Raw genomic sequence first — 22,488 nt, 5'->3', positions numbered from 1 at the left:
TTGATTTGAATTTGATTCATTTTTGCATAAGATATCTGAATCTAGTTAGGCTAGTTTAGAGGGGGTTGTGCTTGCAAAGATAGTGTGTGGCTACCGAAAGCTTCGGTAGTTCCGCACTTGGGGGTGCGTAATTATTCAGTAAACGTGTCTAATTCCGTAAGGAAAAGTTTGTTTAGTATGTACGCTATTAATCAATTACGAAGTCAGGGTAGTGATACTGCTAACCTTCCGGTAGACTTTATTTTTCCCTAACGCTGTAGTATGGCCTACGGGTTATGACTATGTCTGCGAGAGGTGATCGCTCTCCTTCATTGTTGTGAAGAGTTCTACTTCTGTTTTTTTTGTTACGCCTAACCCCTGTAATGTTGCCTTCGGGCCTAAAAACACAAGTGTCTGTAGAGGTTATTGCCCTTTCTTATACTATTTTCGATTCGTAACTTAGAATCGAAAGTGTTTGCTTTGAGAGCAATAAGTGAAGTGCCTAAGTGCGTGACAGTGCCCCTTGTTAGTGGAGGGTGCGTCAGATCGGCCTTGTAACGCCTCTAGGTCTAGACCTCTGTCGAACTCCCAGAACCAAGGGATGAGGGCATGTCGAAAAGCCGAAGGAGGGTTACAGGGAACCCCACCGATCTGGCGTGCCTTCGGCAGTTTCTGATGAAAATACCCAGACTGCCAAAGTGCGTGCACATGCACGAATCCTGAAGGATTGCTTCTCGTCCTCCGAGGCGTCCTCCCCGCACGAACTTTTGGGTTGGAGCTCTCGGGGAAGGACTCGCAAGCCCTAACTAAGAAGCTTTATAGAAGAGGACGCTTTCACGTCCCTTCTCCCTCGTTATGTGTTTCAGTGAGAAGTAAGAAGGCGAAAGTTGCCTGATCACGTGTTCTTCTTTCCACCAAGAAATAGGAAAAGAAGGCAGTTTCTCTCGCTTGTTTTGACGCCTGTCAGGAGCGTGACGCTTTTCTGCACGCTTTTATTTGGACGATCGGCTTGAACAGGACGCTCGGATGGACTGCACTCACCAGTGGACGCCGAGCGTCCTCCGCCCAGTGGCCGCCGAGCGCCGCGACCAGGACGCCGAGCGTCCTCCTCGTCAGTGGACGCCGAGCGCACACCAGAACGTTTCTGTTGAACTCTTCAAGCTCTTGTTTAAGATTTGAGCCTCAAGAAAGTGAACAGAACTTCGTCTTCGAAACCCAGCAAGACCTCGGGTTTCGTGAATTCAAGAGGTCTCTGTCAATATTATATTGCTTTTCGCAAAGGTGGATGGAGTTAAGGAAAGCTCAAGGGAAGATCTCGTTTTCTCTACCTCAGTCAAGACTTTGAGATAAGACAGTTACGGGTTATGCAAAGGCTCGACGTCCTGAACGTCAGGATTTTCGGCAACGTTCAGAGATTCTTGACAAAGGCACTCATCAAAAGGACGCTCTTCAGGAAAGCGAAGCAAGACTTCCTTTGCCATACTGCCAAAAATTTAAATTTAAAGCTTTTTGTAGAACCAATCTGAAATGGGTTTTTTTCATTCAAATGATAGTATTTTGTTAGTTTCTAGTCCGAGGACTTTCCTATGCCGATTGGAGCATCCGTCGGGGGGGGTCTAACCTACCGTAAGCCCAGTCTTTTAACAGGATTCTTGTCCCTTCCTTGTTTGAGACGGGAATCGAAAAATAAAAGGCTCGACTTCCTGGATTACGTGTTGTCAATTCAGTGACTTTCCCCCATTGACAATATACTATCGTTTTGTCAAGTAAGTGGGTCTCCCCTCATTGACAAAATATCTCTCTGTACCGTTAATGGGTTAGTTCTTATTGACAAACATCTCATTAACTTGATATTGCGTAAGCGAATAAGGACAAGGTTCGGAAGAGCTCTCCTTCCTCATTCGCAGACTCGTACAAGAAATAGACTTGTAGACTACGTCAATGAACGCTTATGTCCAGTATCTTAAGAAGCTTGAGATGTCTGCTTCGATTCTCTAAGTTTTGTTCATGAAACTTGCCTGTCAGATATGTATGTAGCTGTATTTCCGAATTCAGCTATATATATGTCTGGCCAGGTAAGTATGAACAAACTTTATTGTGATATAATAAAATTTTTTTGCCTTGCGTTATTTTACTACTGGTTGGTTCAAGTCATACACGCCTTGCTGTAGTTACCTCTTCGGATTGGCAACCGAGAGGTCTATTGTCTACTATTTTAAGGACATTTAATCGTCACTCCCTGCAGCCTTCCAGGAGTTTCCGAATTATCTTTTACCGTTGTATGGTAGTGTTCTGACGACACAAACGCATCTATATATTTAGCGTTTTCTGTTCGCTTAAAGATACCAGCTTGAGAGTCTCTTTTTTGTTCAAAAATAACGGACCTATTTCTTCGTAGAATAGGGTAGCTGGCAACCCAGACATAAAGTTAAGAGACGACGTTCGTAAGCTGCTGGCTGCTGCTGTGTCTGACTGTCCAAGTTCCAACCGAGCCACCAGTAAACAGATCGTGCGCGTCATGCGCTGTAGGTTACGTCTCTCTCTCCTGCGGGATTGACTGACTAAACCGTATCTCTGTGCTGGCGGTTACGTCTCTCCTGCGGGATTGACTGACTAACTGTATCTCTGTCCTACAATCACGGACTTTAGCCTAAGATTGAGGGGGCATTTCTTTTCCTTACGTGAATGAATAAACGTTGCATTAGTTTTTGCCTTACCTTATGTTGCAACAGAGTTATCTCGTTAATCCTTTCGGTGCTTCGTTGACCAAGTCCGAACGGTATAGAAACTACGAGGTCCTCGCACCGCAACACATTGCACTTTTCTATATGCTCTCCATGCTTAGGCAAAGCGCAGCCTTATAGGGAAGTAAGCATACTCGGGAGGGAATGGATGAGCTTGCTGGGGACCATTTCCTTCCTGAAGAAGTTTGTTTCCCCGAATAGACTGCAATTCAGACCACAGTTTTTTCCTACCGGGAAACTGAAATATTATTCAAGATCTAGGAATTATTCTGAACATCTCTCAGTGCGTCATGATAGAAAGAAGGTGCCGGACATCTGGATAGTGTTTTCAGATGTCCTGGATCTTAATCTGAAAGAAGTAAATGCAATTCGGTAGTCCCTCCAGTCCTCGAAACGAGTTTTTGGAACCAGTGGTCCACATCAACTCTGATATTCCACAGCTCTCTCGTATCTTAAGAAGTATCTTCTCTCGGTCCCTGCTCGAGTTTACGAGAAAGGAGCCTATTATAACAACAGGCGTAGAATGTAACGATCATCTAGAGGTTCGTTACAGGATTGCAAAAGTCCGTACGAATCGTCTCGATCGACGGCAGCAACGATAGATTACTAACATGCTAGGTATTTTTTTTAATTAAGTGGTGTTCTTTTTATGGTTGTCTGAGAGGGTTATTTCCTCTTCAGTATGTGAAGTGTAATGTGTTACGTTAGCTTTGTGTGTGGTTCAGGTGGTCTAACTTATCCTAGCATGAATGCCCCTGGTAAGAGAGGGCTAGGGTTTCCTGTCAAACAAATTGGTCCCGTCCAGGGTTGTCAGACCCTTGTTATTAGCTTTCTCAACAAACAGGTCACATCCTAGTTGAGAGCTAACTAAGGTTTTAGCAGGCTAAGAGGCAGGACCTACGAAGTCAGCTACCTTAGCAGGTAAAGGAACTTAATAAATAATTTTAAAAATTAGTTTAATTTTTGAATTATGACGATGTTGCTGTCTGTGACCCACCTCCAAATGTGTCAATCAGCTATATATATACCTGCCAGGTAAGTGTCATGCATAAAAATGATATTGTTATGATACAATAAAGTTTTATGCTACTTACCTGGCAGGTATATATAATTAAATTCCCACCCTCCTCCCCTCAGGAGACAGGGTTCAGAGAAAATCTGAGGAAAACGGGAATAGTTCCAAGTAGCCAGCGCCACGGGAACGTGGGGGAGATCACCTGAACTACCAGTGGTCTAGCGGTTGCCGAGAGTTTTGAAAATTCTGCCAGTGCGAACAGACAACAGAGAATGTTGTTTGACAGATTTGCATCTGTCAAACAACAAAGACCCTCACGATCATTGAGGTCTGTGGAATCTCGATTCTAGCTCACCATCTACTTTTTGCCCTCGCCCGTGTTTTCTCGGAGTCAGACACTCGTGCGAGATCAGGCGACATATAGTAGCCCTGAGTTTCTTATTGACGAAGTCGATTGCGGACGACGTTGGGTTGTTGCTGATACACCCCCAAGGTTTGCCTACTTTGAATCGCCCAGGCAGTCCAGACACTCATCCTTCAGCTAAGAATAGTGCCTTTTGGTCTTCAGGGTACAGCCCTTGCTGTCCTTGATTCGTCTGACTGGTCAACTGGTCGTTCACCTGACTTTAGTACAGACTGTGCATTTCCGGATCGAAGCTTTCAATATGGAACTTAGACGTAGTCTGAAGTTCGTGATGTCAAAGCATTCGAACCTCCTCCTGCCTGTTAACTTCTTGTATGTGATCAGGAAGGCCTTCTTCTTCTAACCACCCTAGATACGACAAAGAGGGTTAGTGAGATTTTAAGCCATCGGCACAAGTTTTGGCTTTAGAGAACACAGGAGGTGTGCTCTCTAAGCCTTCGTTATGGCTAAGAATGGAAACCCTTTTGTCCTTGGGCCAGGATCTTTGAAGCAAGGATGGCACAAGTAGTGGGCAGGAGCCAGAGAGAGTCCTGTGCCCTGTCAGGTTCTCAAGTTTTATCTACTTAAAATCAAGAAAGTCGAAGTCAGTCGGGCAATCTGCAGTGTTCCGAAAAGACCAGACTTGCCCATATCGAAGTACACACGGTTTTAGGTTTAAGGAGTTCTTTCAAAAAAATGCTCCTTCTTTGTGTTTGCACAAAGATTTGAAAGCTTTTTATCTGAATGCTCACGAGGTGAGGGCGCGGCCTCGGAAGCATTTCAACAGAGCATGGCACTCAGCATCATCCTGAGTACCATGTTTTAGCGAAGCAAACTCTGGGTTCACTTCACACTCCTGCGAGATGTGAAGATGGCAATATGAGATCTGCTGCTCGCTAGGGCCATACGTGTCTGCAGACACAATCTTGGGGACAAGAAGTACTACTCATCCTATCCTGTAGAAAATGGTTAGGAAGAGCTCTTAATTTAGTTGTGGAGTCGCTGACAAACGGCGACTTCTTAACTCTGAAGCCTTAGTTAACACATTAACTTTGGCTAGGTTGGTCAGTGGTGATATATATAATTATATATATATTATTTTACTTCTTAGCCCTCATGATATGGTCAATATGGTCTAATCACATTGTGGTCACGCCCCCGTTGACAGAATCATCTGGAGTGCACCAGCTCATAGGTCTCTACCTCGCTGGCAACTCTAGTAAAGCAGAAGCAGACTTGGGTGACAGTAATCACGAAGTCGGCTATGCTTAACAGGTTGGAACCAAGATGTAAATCATCTTGCATGCATTTTGTGTCCCAAAATCCTTCTATTCTGTCCCTTCCCACCCCTTCCCAACCTGGTCGGGGTGGGGTTCAACTATATATATATATCGACAGGTTAAGTTCATGAGCAAAATGATATTGTTATGATACATAAAGTTTGTCATACTTAACTGGCAGATATATATACGTAATCAGTTCAAGTACCCACCCACCTCCCCTCAGGGACAGTGGAAATAAAAATTATGAATAGAAAAATGGGAATGGTTCCTGATACCCAGCCTCCCAGCGGCGGGAATGGGTACTAACCACCTGACCCGAACCACTGCGTGTGTCGGAAAAGTTTTTTTTTAAATTCTGTCGGACTTCAGAAAATACAGCTGTATATACCTGCCAGGTAAGTATTCATAAACTTTATTGTATCATACAATAATCATTTTTCCTTTTTCCCGTTTCACTTGGATAGCTACTTTGTACTCGCTAAGGATAAGTTAGGAAATAAAACTCATCGCCTTCTACAAAACGCTCGACGATCGATCCTTCTACTGCTTGGATATGTTGTGCTCATCGGCTCTAAATAACGTTGTCGCCGACTGCAAACTCCTCTGCTTCTTCTACTTCATCTACAGTTTGAAACGACGAGCCCTTCTACCTTGCTACTGCTGGATATGTTGGTGATCATCGGCTCTGCACGCCCTTCAGCGTAGGATGAGTACCCGCACACATGATCGACGTTCTTTTCGTTATTTCGTGTAGAAAGTTTAGTGCAATACTAGTCACAGATGTTTGTCTTGGTCAGGAGACAACGAAACATTAGTTAGTTTATTCCAGAAATTAGTGGACAGGTTATCATATAGTATGTTCCCCAGCATATTTCTAGCCTGACGAATAATTTAACCAAAATAGAGATAGTATTATTAGTAGAATATATGAATTCTAATCGTTCTTTTTCAGCCCCCTGCCTGTTCCAGAACCAGCCCTAACGGGTGCTGGGGGGTAATGGAGAACCGCAAGCCTCCGAGTGGGTAGGTTCTGCCGGCCCCCCCGGCGCGGAGCAGGCAGTGTTGGCAGCAGATTTCCCCTCCCTCGATTTGTAAGTTCAGGATGATGAAAATTTAGGTCAGATATAGACGAGTAGGGATAATAGGCTAAATAGTGTTTAGGAAGAGAAGTGCAGGCTTCTTCCGGTCGGTTTTCTATTATTAGTAGTTTATAGAGGGACAATGTCCTTAGAGCCTCTTGGGTGTTTCTTGTTTCGAGTTCCTTGCGTCAGAATCTTTTAGGCATGGTTGGCCGTTCAGATCTGGTTTCGGGTCTGTCGGTTCTGAAGAGTTTGAATACTTATCTTTCGTCTTTAAGGTTACTTTCCTCTACTTATACGATAGCGTAATTTTTAATATCAACTAATTCTCTGTTCAACGCATATCGACGTACGATAATTCGTTATGTAGAGAAATCGAATAAAATTAACTACGACTAGCCTACTGTTCACGATGATATATCGTATGAATGTACAGTAGCCTTGCCTAGCCGAAAGTATTCGCTGTTCTACATATAGGTAGACTGATTTTAGTAGTGGCTAACGCTTTAGGCTCAGGCATTCTGACTACGGATAATTCAGTACAGGTGTAATTGAAACGAAACGAAAATCCGATCTTAGTATAATTCAATAGGAATGTGATCGAACAGAATGAAGATCAGATTCTGTCCGACTAAAGCATTAATTGTTTTGTATGTATCATATTAGCGTAGTGTAAATACTAACTCGGCAGTCATTCACGCTCTGGAATCAGCTGATGACCAATAAGGGTTTGCGTCGCCGTATCCACCTCATTCTTGTCCTGATTGGATAGCGTAACTAACGTAACAACTCTTTCCTTACTTAGCCACCCAGGTTGTCGTCTGAAGAAGACGTGTTTTCTTGAAGCAAACATGTTTTCAACTATGTTGGACATTTAACAGTCAATACTGGTATCTTGTGGCATATGATTAGATGTCAGATACTAAAAGGATTTCGTTGTATGACGTCTTCATACGTTTAACGGACTAATGGCCGTCAGTAATTACATTGTGCTTATGTCAATTACAGTTACAAAGAATTACCAGTGGTATTATCAAATTACAGTGACAACTGAAATTAATATTTGACCTAATAAAGTTAATTTAATTACTTTAAATATGTAATTTATTAATTTTCAATTAAATTGAAATTTAATGTATTTTTTTCAATTAAATTACAATTACACAAGCTTTTCAAAACAGCACTGTTGTAAGCAGGCGTGGCTTTAGACAGACAATGATGCCGGCTAGTCTATTTCCTTGTCTCCAGATTCAACCATATCACTTGGTCTCGGCTAATGTTTTTGTTCCTAGTTACCATAATGAGTATCTGGATACTTAACTTATGAAACGAAGTCATGCTGTTCGTCTTACGATGTAATTTAAGGCCAAATTTGACTAATACGTCTCATTAGAAGCTAGTTTTTCCCTCAGCTTAGATGCGTAAATTTAGCGATTCCGTTCGTTTTTTCACTTTTTTCATAGGTATTAGAACTTACACTTGATTAATCTTTATCGGTGTGACAACAGTAAACGAGCTCTTTCATGCTATTACTTTCTTTTACCACGGCTGCGTTTGAATTCATACAAAAGCTTGGGACCTCTTCCAGGTTGCTGATGCACGTAATTTTGCCTTATCAGCTTCAGCTACATTTATATCATGAATACAGTAATTACCGTCGCACGCGGATGAATACAATAAACAGACGTTGTTATCGGATTCGATTACTTTCACACGCCGATCAATACAATAAGTGATGTTGCTATAGGATTCGATCGTATTAGCAACAAGTTCTCGTTCGGTTGTTCATAGCTGTACGCAGTTGATACGAGTATATTATCATTAAGATAATACCTTTTAACTTAGAAGAGGGTGCAAATTTATGGAATTGGAGACGTTAGACGGTTGTAATTCTCTCTCTCTCTCTTACTTTCCTGATTTCATTTTTTTTCTCTACTCATGCTGTTTTTCCACCCTCTCCTAACAATTGACTCATTGTGCAACAGAGGTTTTTCTTCTTGTTACACCTTTTCAAACATTTTTTCTGTCAATTTCCCTTCAGCGCTGAATGACCTCATAATTTCCCAATATTCGGCCTTTGGCCTAAATTTATTTTAAACCCTACAATCTCGCTGTCTGATGCACGATGTTGCCTACGCCAGCTGCGCGAGAGATAGCAAGATTATGCAATGTAGTTCTGATTTCAAATACTATACCCATCGTAAAATCGAATTAACGCAAGCAATTACGGTAGCTTCAATACGGACTGTATTCACGACACGTCTTGAATAATTTCCTGATTTTCTAATGTTTCTCAGATTATCATGAGGAAAAGAGTCGGTCTAGTTTCTCTCGCCAGTTTTTCCTGTTAAAACTTATAATGTCTTTACACAACCTTCTTCAGCTGCTCATTCTTCGATGTCGCTTCGGAGTCTTCTCGCTCATCCTGTTTTTATTTACCAATATCACAGTAGAGCCAGTTTCATTGTTTCATCCTGAAAATTGGAGATGATTTCAATCTCTCTCTCTCTCTCTCTCTCTCTCTCTGGGTAAGGAAATAATTGGAGGGGCTGCCTTCGTAGCACCTTCCACGGGTCCTGTAATTCTCAGGCTGCTGATGTTGATGCTTCAAGGCGGTTCCGCAACTCCGTATTTTCATCCTTACTTGTTTTGAGACGTAATGTCCTCCGTAGTTCTTGAGGAGGCTACGGCAATTGGAGATTCACCTGCGCCATCGTTGACTGTATCGATACCGGTTGTCACCACCCACTCCTTTCATAGGGTAGTAATCTTCCTTCTTCGTTCCCATTTATACCTTAGGAGTGTGAGACGTAACGTGCTTACCGCGGTAATTGCTGGGGGGGCTACGGCCGTTCGCAGTTAGTCTGCATCTTAATTAGCACCTTTTGTGCCCTCGGGCCCCTTTCTTAGGGTAGCTGGTAACTCCTTCTGCGGCTCCCATTGGTTCCCGCAGTTCGTAACCCGTTATTAGAGCACTGTACCGCACAGTTGGTTCTCCACCTGCACAATGTCGGCGCTAGGTGTTCCTGTGGGTTACTCGTAGTGACTTTTCTCTCTCCTTATTTTCTCAACTTTTTACCTGCTGCTTTTCTGTTCCGTCCTTATGGGGTTTTCAAGGTGGGTTCGACCTTGATTCCGTGTCTGGGAGTACTTCTTTCCCTCACTTGCTCCGGACTCCAGTCTAGGTTTAGTACGTATTGGTAAAGGGGGTTAGTTGGATCGCGTTTTGCGACTTCTTCTTCGCTCTTTAGGGGTGTTGTACTCGCCTATTGTAGTCGTCCTGGTCTCGTGTCATAGTCAATGGCGAGTGCGGAGTTTCGCAGTAAATTGAGACTGGTTCAAAGGTTAGTCATCGACTGGGTTGGTACATGTTTGGCGCAACAGTATGGGAGTGACTCGCATGTGTGGTCGTTCATCGCCAAGGTATATTCGGCTCAGGCGTAACGTTATCGTCACTGGGTAGTGAGGGTATCCGCAGTCGAGTGACTAACTCTTACAAGTTTTGCGAACTGGTGGACAGACAGTTCGCTCTTGTGAGTGGGTGGACAACGGTCGGACAGCAGGGGTTACTCATGATGTCTGGGGGGAGTGCGGGTTGCGCAGTCGAGTACGACTTGCAGGAGTTTTATCATCTTCTTGTTGGTATATCGTTGCGCAATCAGATCGGTAGGCTCAGATATGATGGGATCTTATGTCGTTTGGTATCGAGCAGCCAGTGTAGTAGGTTCCGGGTTCTTGGGTGCTGCTCTTGTCGGGGAGGGGTTCGGCTTTTCTCCTTTTTTTCCTGTTCCGGTGCCGGACATGTCTGACAAGAGGATAGATACCTTTGAAGAGAGACTCGGTTGCTAGTTGTGTGTTTTTTTTTGTTTCTCCGGCGAAGGAAGCGAGTATAACGGATTTGTGGACTTTGTCCATTCTATCCTTCCGCATTCCAGGCTCTAGAGGTATCTCAGTAATTCAAGTAATGTTTGATATGTTGTATTCAACCAAACCAGCAGTCTCTCAAACATCAAGTAGGGTAGTCTGGTTTCGGCGAGTCGGGCAGTTTTTGGGGAATGACTTAAGCTAGCATCATTTTTCTGTATGAGGTAGCGGGTAACTCCTCTGTCGGAGTCCGACTTCCGGTTTACGAGTCAGTTGAGGGTTTTTTTTCTCTATTGGGTTCCTTCATTGATTCGTGTGTTAAGGGTTACGAATCATGAGGCTCGTATTTGGAGGACACCTTTCACAGCCACACTGTGCGAATGTGGTAAGACTTGATGGGTGTTTCTCTGAGCCTGGACTGTTTGATAACCTCTTCACTTTGGTTTCGAGGGGGTTTGCATACCAGACTAACATTTCTGAGGATTATGCTATGTTCTTGGCAAGGAGAGGAGGGACTATTGTTAAATCATTGCCTCAGCGCTATCCGGACACTCATAAGAATGGGTTCTTAGTCAATCCAAGGGCGCAAGTATGCGGAGGGCTACCCTTTGGCTTCCAGAGGAATGTTTCGCTGTCGGCGATTGTGTAGGTGGTTTTTTTTTTTGAGAGAGAGTTGTGATTTTTCACAACACCGTACCTTAAGGAATTTCAGTTTCTTCAGAGAGGTTACTCTCGGGGTCCTGTCGTTGCGGTAACTTTTATAGTTGGCTTAGTAGAGTTAGGGTGTTAGAAGTTTAGGTAAGCAGTGATAGTCTAAATGAACTTCAGGGTGTTAGAAGTTTAGGGAGGCAGTGATAGTCTAAATGAACTTTATGGTGTTAGAAGTTTAGGGAGGCAGTGATAGTCTAATGAACTCTAGTGTTTCTGTTGGTCCAGCTTAGACAGTGTGTTTTGTCCCTTAGGCCCTTGAGGTTAGGCAGATCCCGATGGTCATGTTGGAATAACTACTACTTCTTCAGCACAAGTCATCTACATCAGTGAGCAGTAGGAGAACTGAAAGGTCCTGCACACTCAACTTCTCCTCCATACATAGAGGCTACATAGCCACATGGGAGGTTCACCATTTCCCCTCCATACATGAGAGGTATAGAATACCACATGGGAGGTTCTTCAGACTCAGGCGGTACCTAGGACTCGACACCGACGGTATGGTACTTCCTATGCAAGCATCCTCACTTACTGAGCTGGACAACCAGGTGAGAGATTTTTTTTTTTTTTTTTGCCTCCATGAATAAGAAGTATAGCTTATCACATGAAGTACTTCTGACTCAGATAGTACCTTAGACTCAACACTGACTTTGAAGTACTTTCTTTGCAAACATCCTCACCTACTGAGCTGGACAACCAGGTGAGGAGATTTGTTTTTACCTCCATGAATAAGTAGTATAGCTTATCACATGGGAGATACTTCTGACTTAGACAGTACCTTAGACACAACACTGATGTTGAAGTACTTCTTTGCAAACATCCTCACTCCGAGTTTAGATAACTAGGTGAGGATACATGCTTTTATACTGCTAGGTTGCTTATGAGTTACCTGCGTATGTTCTGTGGACAGGTCGGGCTGAATGAGATTGACCCCGCCTCCGACTAAATGTTGTTAATCGGGCTAATTCAGGTGTTCAGGGAGTGTATTGCAATAAGAAGTTTTCATAATAAAACTAATATTGTAATACTTACCTGAACACCTGAATGATTCCCACCCTCCTCCCCACTTCAATTTGATAGTGAATGATTCAATTGAGGAATGAGGAGACAGGCCACTGGTGGCAGGTATTTGCGGCAGCGTTGCCAACGGTAACACAGGTAACTCATTTGACTAGATTTTACCTGCAGCGTTGGTAACACTGACAGTTAAAATTACCCACTTAGTGGGTAAATATGTGGGGATATAGTTCGGGCTGGTCAGTGACCAGGGCTAATTCAGGTGTTCAGGTAAGTATTACAATATTAGTTTTATTATGAAAACTTCATATATATATATATATATATATTATATATATATATATATATATATATATATATATATATATATATATATGTATATATGAGAATATTGTGGATATTACAATATATGTTGTAATAGCCAATGTTCCCATATATATATATATATATATATATTATATATATATATATATATATATATATACTATATATATATATGTGTGTGTGTGTGTGTGTGTATATACAACGAGACCGAACTCAAGGTTAATTGGTAGTACCCTGGCATTTCATTTGCGCCCAATTAATTGTTTTGAACTAAAATATACATGAATAGCGAATGCTGTCGATGTATAAATTTATACCTTGTCTCCAATTAGGTACCGGCAGTCACTGGCGCCTGGCTGACCTGTGTCTATCGCCAGAATCCCAGCATACCCAGTTCACCGATTTCCATGCCCACACCTATCATCGCTCCCCAGTTCGTCAGTCGCACCCAGCTTTTAGCTTCTGGGGCATTTGCTACGGTGAGTCTCTCTCTCTCTCTCTCTCTCTCTCTCTCTCTCTCTCTCTCTCTCTCTCTCTCTCTCTCTCTACAAAGATAATAAGCTCCTCTCTCTCTCTTTCCTGGGAGATGGAGATGCTGCTCTCTCTCTCTCTCTCTCTCTCTCTCTCTCTCTCTCTCTCTCTCTCTCTCTCTCTGAAGGATGTATATAATCCCCTCCTCTCTTCCTCCTGAAAGGTGCTATTCTCTCTCTCTCTCTCTCTCTCTCTCTCTCTCTCTCTCTCTCTCTCTCCAGAAGGATGTATATAATACCCTCCTCTCTTCCTCCTGAAAGGTGCTATTTCTCTCTCTCTCTCTCTCTCTCTCTCTCTCTCTCTCTCTCTCTCTCTCTCTCTCTCCAGAAGGATGGATATAATACCCTCCTCCCTTCCTCCTGGATAATACCCTCTTCTTTCTCTCATGAAAGTTGCTACTCTCTCTCTCTCTCTTCTCTCTCTCCTGAAATCTGTTAATCAGTGATAACGCGATGCATTTCTTCTGCATAGCCTTAGACATAAGACTGTCGATGTCTTTACTGGGCCATATACTGTACTTATACTCCTGTATCTCTCCTTCGGGTTCCAGTTATCCCTGGGAGTCGTTTCTGAGAACATCGAAGCTTCCCTGGCAGAAGACGGAAACCTGGCCACGCCCCCCAGCTCAGCCGCCCTCATCACTGTCACCGCCCACGAGGCAGTGCCCGCTGCCAAACGACATGCCCAGGTCAGTAAAAAGCGAAAAAAAAGGAGTTGTTACCATTTCTTGGTCTGCTTTCTATATTTGAACACTAGTTTATTATTATTATTATTTTTTTTTTTGCAACTTGACACAATTAGAATTTCACGTTATCTCAGTCGACCTGACTGATGTTAATATGCTAATAATTGGAAACTTCTTAATAATCTATTTTGATGTATTTATTAATTAGTGTCTCTCAAGGGGATAGCGCCGTTAGTGCACCTCACGTGGTGTACTGTAGGCATTACTAGGGGACGTTTACGGCGTCTCCTTAACCCCTTGGTTTTATCCAGTTTTAGCTTTTTGCTTTAATTTTGTTCCCGCTTCCTTTCTTCAGTTTTGCTGTCCAACCTCTCTCTAACTTCTAAGTGCAGCCCTTTGATTTTTGTACCCCATCATTATTTTGATCTCTTTCTTGCTGCCCAACCTCTCTAACCCCCTCTCTTCACCGTCTTGGTCGCTGATTGGCTGAAAGTACCCTCAATGCATACCCTGACATCCAAAAATTTCATGAAAAATCAATCAAATATTCCTCTTCTTTCACCAGTTACTAGCGACGCTGAAGCACGAAAACGTCGCGAGCTTGATGGGCGTGGTGTTGGGCGGCGTGGGCGTCACCATGGTGATGGAGTACCACCCGGAGGCCCACTTGCCCGAGTACTTGCGTTCCCGCACCCTGGCACCTGCCCAGCATCCTCAGGCGATTGACCAGGCGGCTGTGAGGTGAGTTGAATTGGCGCCAAGACCTGGAAAGGTGATCCATAATTTTGAAAGCGCCTCAGCGGCGCGGTTGGTATGGTATTAGCGTCCCACCTCGGTGGTCGCGGGTTCGATTCTCGGCCATTCCATTGAGGAGTGAGAGATGTGTATTTCTGGTGATAGAAATTCACTCTCGACGTGGTTCGGAAGTCGCGTAAAGCCGTTGGTCCCGTAAAAGCACCATACAAACAAACAAAAACAAAACAAACATAATTTTGAAGGCTGTAAGTGAAATTAAAATTCGACAGACTATATAATCTGACAATGAAGATGGAACTCCACAGACTGAATGGATACATAATTGGAGTAAACATGACTGAAAAAATAATGAAGGTGGCGAGCAGAGAGAAAATGTAATAATAATGACTGGCCCTTGAGTGAAAAAAAAAATGAAGCTCGGATGTCCTTATTGATGCCTTCATCAAATTAACAACAACTGTGGTAGGAAGGTTATTGAGATGATAGACACTTGTCTATGAATAACTGAATAATTCAATAGGATTACCAGGTTATCGCAAAGACAGATATTTGTTGATTTTGTTGGGCGCTGGTCAAGTAGACTGACAAGATTAGATTAGGAAATGGTCAGACTTTGTGGCAGTACATAATTTGGAAAAATGAGCTTGGTATAGGAAACTAGCAGGTGTCAGTCTATTTACAATAGCAAGAATATTAACGTCATAACTTCAGTGGAAGGAATTACGATTAAAGATAGAGCCGTCCCTCTGAATATAAACAAGGCGTGATCCGACCTCCAGCTTACCCGGGGCGCGTACTAAAATCTACGGTCAGATAGAGCGTTGTTTCACAAGCGAAATTAAATACGCTATATTTTATTAGAAATAAAAGTTGAATATGCACATTGCTTTTTTTTTTACATTTTCATTCTAATAAATAAATCATAAATATATTCTAAAATTCCTTTATCTTTAACTAGACGCGAAACACCTTTTTTTTTCAGACCTTTTTAGGCTTTTCCATAGACCTTTCCTACCCCACCAACAAGAACAACAACAACGACAATGTAGTTTGTAGGCTTATTCCCCGAGTAAGCGAAAAATGCAGAGACGTACATTCGGAATGATATTACTCGGATATTTTATGTACAAGTAAAATAACGCTCCCGACGCGAAAACACGACACGCAATATGGCATTTATTACCTGCCCACTAAACCATACGCGGTCATAAATATGAATCCATCTGAGGTAGCCTGCGCCCCTTTTTTTTTTAGGCCTAAGCGGCTGGATATCAATATCGTAGGCCTATGTACAACATAAATAATATAGGGAGAATTTGTCTAAATAAGATGCTTAGGAATTCGGCTTGCGTACGTAATGTACCAGGCAACATATTTCTTGGCGTGTTATTGGTGAGGGAGAAAAAGAGACTGTGGGTACAAGGTAGATTTTATTGACGGCCAGAGCCGTATTTCTCACACACACACACACACATATATATATATATATATATATATATATCTATATATATATATATATATATATATGTGTGTGTGTGTGTGTGTGTGTTGGTTTTATCATTATTATTTGTTTTTGTCGATTTGTTTTTTCTGGTGATGTCTAGATTGCGTCTCTCTCTCTCTCTCTCTCTCTCTCTTCTTCTCTCTCTCTCTCTCTCTCTCTCTCCCTGGTTTTCTCAATCCTGACATTTTTTGTCAGCTCTTCCTAATTCACCTTTTCTTCCCACAATGTTATCTCGTCATTCATTCATTTCTCATACGTTATCGCATCTTTCTCTCTCTCATATTTCTCCCTTTGCTGTATTACTAACATTCTCTCTTCACTTATTCGCAGCTTTTTTTATCTTTTTCCTTTTTGTTAATTTGTTGTTCATCGGCTTTCTTTCACGTTCTTCCAAAAGTATTCTTCTGTTTTTATTTTTTAACTGCATTTCAAATTCTACTTCAAGTATATTTCTTTTACTATAAGTATGTATATGTATATATATATATATAATATTATATATATATATATATATATATATATATATATATATATATATATAACTGTGTATCGTATCCCCCTCATGGGAATGGTATACAAACATTGTGATTTTTAGGGTCGATACACGAACCTTCCTTTGAGACTGTATTTCGTTAAACAAAAGATTTATCTCTCTTTATTTTTTATTCCATTTTTTAGCTCCTCTTGTTAAACATTCTTGCTTATCCGTCTGTTTCTCGTGTTCACAACCTATTTTTGCACTCCTCGTCTTTTAAAAGCTAAATGGAAAATAAATAATATCTATATACATTAAATCTATACATGGAATATCCTTCCCAAGTAAGTCTGTCCGTTTATCGTGGAATTGAAATGTTGCCATTCAATAACACACAGAGAGAGAGAGAGAGAGAGAGAGAGAGAGAGAGAGAGAGAGAGAGAGGGGGTGGGGGGAAGAATGAATACGTTTTAGCAAAGGTATTGTATATAGCGGAAATGACAGGAGTGCTAGTAGGTATCGTTGCATGATTCTTAATTAAAATGTTTCGTGTTTATTTATTTATTTATTTTATTATTTATTATTATTATTTTTCTGAGCTGACCTCACTTTTATGTACATTCACATATCCCCTTGACTGTTTTAATATTATTGATATGGCGTTTATCTCTGCTATATCACGTTGGGAAGTATTAACATGAAATCTTCGTAGCAAGAGCCCGTGCTGGTATAAGGCCAACCTATATTAAAACCGTAAGTTTCCTAGCGTCAAGTACTAAAGGGCAACTGAATAGGATTCTACCCCTGCATATAAGTTCTTCGATCTGACTTTCCACCTTCTCTAATAATTGCTTCGTAGTGCAACTGCTTTGAGGTTTTCCTCCTGTTACACCTTTAAGACCTTTTTTCTGTCAGTTTCCCTTTCAGTGCTGAATGACCTCATAGGTCGAAGCACTTGGCCTTTGGCCCAAATTGTATATAATCTTTATATAAGTGGGCGTCTCGTTAAACTACTTTCAAATAATAAAATTATAATAATAATAATAAAATAATAATAATAATAATAATAATAATAATAGTTCTCCAAAGTTCAATTATTCCTGACGTTTCGGCATTTCTCTGCCATGTAAAAAAAAAAAAAAAAAAAAAAAAAAAAAAAAAAAAAAAAAAAAAAAAAAAAAAAACAAAAAAAAAAAAAAAAGTTTCATTAAATATCCCTCCTTCCTGAGCTCCCCAGGTTTAATATCGTCAACCCTCTCCCAATTCGTGCCTCACTTAAGGTTCTTTGCGGCGTCCTTTAGGACCCTAGCTGCAACCCCTTTCAGTCCTTTTTACTGTACCTCCGTTCATATTCGCTTTTATTCCATCTTACTTTCTCGACCCCTCTCATAACAATTGCTTTATAGTGCAACTGCGAGGCTTTCCAGTTCTACGTAAACCTTTGGCCAGAATTCCAGTTCCAATAATATAAACGAATTTTGTTCATCTGGTAATCCTGGAATTTCATTAGAAGGTGGTTCCGTCACTGGAATACTCTCGACGGTATTTTCTCGGTACCTTTCCGTGATCTACTTAGCTTAAGCCCACTTGGGAAATCCGGGTTCTCGTTTGTTATTAAATTCCTTAAAGAAGGAAACCGGGGGAGGAGCTTGAGGCTCCTTGGCAGATGACTTCCTCAAGAATGTATAGATGCGGCCCCAGCCGTCATCTATAGGCAAGTCTTTTCGCTTGGCTCTGAACTTGATTACTTTAATTAAATTATTCGTGAGGAGAATGTGCAGCAGTCTTTGGTCTGGAACTTGTGATGAAGGAATATGTAGGTTGACTGGTGGACGTGATACCAATACAATGGATCAGTCCTTCGTCAGTGGCTTGGAAATAAAGTCGAAAACAGTTAGGACCTAAACTCCGTCTCTTTTTTTTTTTTTTTTTTTTTTTTTTTTTCTGTGGATATATATATCTTGTGAAGATGAACACGTATTCCTTCAAACAAGTGGGTGAAAATTGCAAATTATTATACCTTGTGCTATTTGTAATTTCTCCTGCTGGATTCCTTCCCTCAAATCCTGTCAGTTTTCCAGTAAGTCTTCCTTTCATACTCCCCCCCCCCCCCCCCACAACCTTTCCCAACCCCCTGATTTAGATGTTCCTTTGATAGTTGCTTCGTCTTTTTCTGGAAATATAACGGAGTCTCATCAATTCCCTTCACAGGGTTGGGTGAAAGCATCGCTTAAATTTGACCAGTAGGTACGTCTTGATACTCTTCGACGACTAACTTATAGTTGTGGGAAATAATATACTAAATCATCCTTAATATTGACCAGTATTTGGGTATCAGTTTCTATAGAATTTTTTTGCAAAAGCCATTATTATGTCTTAGGGTAGTCAAGATTATTACTCACATCTATTTATTTTTCATCGAATTTTCATTACTTTTTTTTGTAACTTCACGCTTCCTAGTAAATTTGCGTGCAGTTTCCCCCCCTAAAAATGCGCTGTAGACATTGCCATACCATTTAGCAACCTTTGTTTACAGCGTGTGTATATATCCAGCTAAGTCTATCACTATTTTCCCCTTTTCATTTATGCTAAATTCTTTACATTTATTGCTCTCTATTATAACCTAGTAATCTCCCCAGTTCACTTACTAAAAAAGCCTTGTTCACCACCAGCACTGGAATGCATCAAATATTGTATTATCTTTGTCATATTTCAAAGAAAAGTTAAATGTTTGCTCGGTGCTTTTAGCTGGCAGTTGCTTTCCGTTGAAAACATGTTTATATTACGTTAGCGCACACTCGACAAAGCACGCCGGATTTGCTTGTAACCCGGTAAAAAATTCTCTCTCTCTCTCTCTCTCTCTTCTCTCTCTCTCTCTCTCTCTCTCTCATGTAAATCTAATGTTTTAAAGTTCATGTTGGTAGGGCATTTGTGTGCCATAAATTGTATCCTTTTCCCAAGTAATTTATAAACATATATACGAAAAATATATATATATATATATATAATATATATATATATATATATATATATATATGTTATATATATTATTGTAGTATAATGTAATTGAAACTGAAGTAGGCGGGTATTCATTTGCTGTCCTTAAAGATACCTGTATATCAAGCAATGATTTTGTAGATGAAGATTAGGCCGGATATAACAGTATCGATAACAACAGTTATATAAATATACACTTCCCCGAAGCTCTTTCATATAAAATAAATTTTTGATAATTTAAACGAGCGGAGAACTTCAGGTCAGTCTAGCAACGTAATTTCCATAATTAAGTTTCTCAGCCAAAGAGAGAGAGAGAGAGAGAGAGAGAGAGAGAGAGAGAGAGAGAGAGAGAGAGCTCCCTGACACGTGATTACCCTTTCCATTAATGGGACGACATGTGTAGACGTGTTTTTAACTCATTCATATCCTGGTCAGGTGTAGAATGTACACAGGTGATTACTTTGTCAGGAAGCGTCTCAAAATATCGAGAGGTTAATCTGGACTTTGGGTTAAGATGTCGTTCGAGTATCAGTGACAAAAAAAAAAAAAAAATAAAATAAAATAGAAACTCCCACGGCTTTTCGCTTACTAGGGGAGTAAGCCTACAAACTACTTAGTTGTTGTAGCTGATGGAGGGGGTAGGAAAGGTCTATGGAAAAGCTTAAAAATGTCTGAAAAAAGTGTTTCGCGTTGAGTGAAAGATACAGGAATTTTCGGATAGAATGTTTATGATTTACTTATTAGAATGAAAATGTAAAAAAATAAATAAATAATGTGCGTGTTAAACAGTACAGAACAATGATTTCTTATAAAATATACCGTATTTATTTTAATTTTCGTTGGTGAAATAACTCTCTATTTGACTAGAATTTTAGCACGGGCAACGAGTAAGCTGGAGGTCGGTTCACACCTCGTTTTATAGTAATGTCACCTTTTGTTTGTTTGTTAAGGAATATAAATAGGTAGTTGAATGGAATATAAAAATAAATAGGTAGTTAAATGGATGACTAAAGGAATTGAATAACATAAATAAAATACGTCAGATAAATACATAGGTAAATAACTATATAATAGTTAAATAAGGAGTAAATAAAAATCAAAAGGAACATAAATAATTTTAAAGATAGATGAATTAATTGATAGGTAAATAATAAAGGGTAAATGGGATATATATATATATATATATATATATATATATAATATATATATATATATATATATATAATTAATAGGCTAATAAATGAATAAAAGAGGTAAGTAAATGAGTAAATAAATAGGTAAGAAAATAAACAATGAATAAATAAAAACTGACGTACTAAATCCCTCACCAGTCAACACCTGTCTTCGCCGGCATACTTGACATTTGCACAAATATATCAAGCTCTCTGCATCTGCAAACATATAAACGTAATGCAGGTCATCAGTTTCAGAAAAAACAAAAATACTGACGAAGTTTTGAAATATTTGGAAAAGCCTAGCAGAAAAAATTCAAAAATATATAAATAAATAAATGCTATTCGAATCCTGGGTGTTCCGGGGTTAACCATGGCCATGGGTCGACTGGGAGGTTGGTTTATGTCATATAGATCGGATTTCCTTTTTAATCCTTTTGGGTGAAGCGATTGATGATACCAAAAAAAAAAAAAAAAAAAAATTAAATGGTTTCCCTCAGCCTCCGAAACATTCTCCTTCTAAATAATTGATGTGCTGCATACGTGTCCCCTTATTTTTTTTATTTATTTTTTTTAAGAACTACCTTTTTCATGAATTTGAAATCCAGTACTTTGATTGTATTTTGAGAAATGGATACTTTTTCTGATTTTAGGTTCGCGTTCTTTTCCATTACATTTTCTTTTATTTTGAGTAAGATACTTTTCCAGATTTTTTGATGGAGAAATATTTTTTTCAAATTTTGGAATTCTTTACATTCATTTTATTTTGAGAGAAACTTTTTCTGATTTTTCTATAAAATATATATATTTTTTTGTATTTTGCAATCCCGTACATTTTTTTTTTATTTTGAGTAAGAGAAATTTTTTTTTTTTCCAATGTGGAATCCGAGTATTGACGAATAGCATTCAGAATTTTGTTTACTGGCAGTTTTTGGGAATTGGTAGAACTGAGTCCGAACTGAGGATCTCTTAATCCGACTGCTTTGGACTCTCATATTGGTAACGACTTGAATGGTTAAATTGACCTCAAAATATATTATATCTCCTGTTGGTGAGCAATGAAATTCTTTATGCAAAGAATTATACATCATATGAATATGTTCCCACTGGTGAAGTTGCTTATTCATTGAAAGGTGTATATGAGTTAGGGGTTATTGTGTAAGAACGCCCACGTAGTGCAGCAATATTGAGGACTATAGAGAGGAATATTCCAAGAAATCCAATAACGTTTAAATTCCAGAAGAATGTTTACCTCACATTTCTCCCTTCTATTCGTTGCAGCGTGTCGTGGCTTTTGGAGTTGGCCGTGCAAATTGCATCCGGCATGGCGTTTTTGGAGCGATGCAGTGTCACCCACACGGATTTGGCTGCGAGGTGAGTGAGTCTTTGTCCGGTTGTAATGTAACAACGCATTCCCCCAGGTATCCTTTAGCGTTTTGTCGTTTGAGACGCGGTGTTTACTTTCATATATATTCTCTCGAATGGCAGGCTGGTGGGAGTATTGTTGGAGAAGTATTAAGGTAAGGTAGGTGGCTATGAATTGGGGGAAACGTGACGTCACTCAGGTAAGTTTGAAAGGAGCTGTTGCCTGCATTCAACATAACTATATCAGAAAGCTTGTATCCGTAAGGAGGTGGTGCCTTCATTGCACCTGACGCGGTGCACTGTAGTCATTACTTCAGGTTCTTTACAGCGTCCTTCGGTCCCCTAGCTGCAACCCCTTTCATTCATTTTAGTGTACCCCCGTTCATATTCTCTTTCTTCCATACTTGCACCATCTAATTGTTTCATTGTGCACGTGCGAGATTTTCCTCCTGTTACACCTTTCAAAGCGGTTTACTCTCAATTTCATTTTCAGTCCTGAATGACCTCATAGATCCCATCGCTTTGCCTTTGGTCTAAATTTTATATTCCATTCCATTAGAAAGCTTGTATAGGTAACATTTTAAATT

At 40.4% G+C, this 22,488-nt stretch overlaps 1 protein-coding gene across 1 annotated transcript in view; it reads left to right on the top strand.

The window, feature by feature from the left end:
• The window catches only part of LOC135194998 (epithelial discoidin domain-containing receptor 1-like), an 83,908-nt gene that overhangs the window by 28,519 nt on the left and 32,901 nt on the right, over positions 1-22,488 (top strand). The window contains exons 6-9 of the mRNA XM_064221269.1: positions 12,749-12,895; positions 13,498-13,635; positions 14,198-14,373; positions 21,818-21,910. Coding sequence (XP_064077339.1) covers positions 12,749-12,895; positions 13,498-13,635; positions 14,198-14,373; positions 21,818-21,910 — 554 coding nt within the window. The remainder of the gene's footprint in view (positions 1-12,748; positions 12,896-13,497; positions 13,636-14,197; positions 14,374-21,817; positions 21,911-22,488) is intronic.

The sequence above is a fragment of the Macrobrachium nipponense genome, chromosome 20 (assembly GCF_015104395.2).
Source record: "Macrobrachium nipponense isolate FS-2020 chromosome 20, ASM1510439v2, whole genome shotgun sequence".
In the NCBI taxonomy this organism is placed as follows: domain Eukaryota; kingdom Metazoa; phylum Arthropoda; class Malacostraca; order Decapoda; family Palaemonidae; genus Macrobrachium; species Macrobrachium nipponense.
This window is presented reverse-complemented; position numbering and strand designations above follow the sequence as displayed.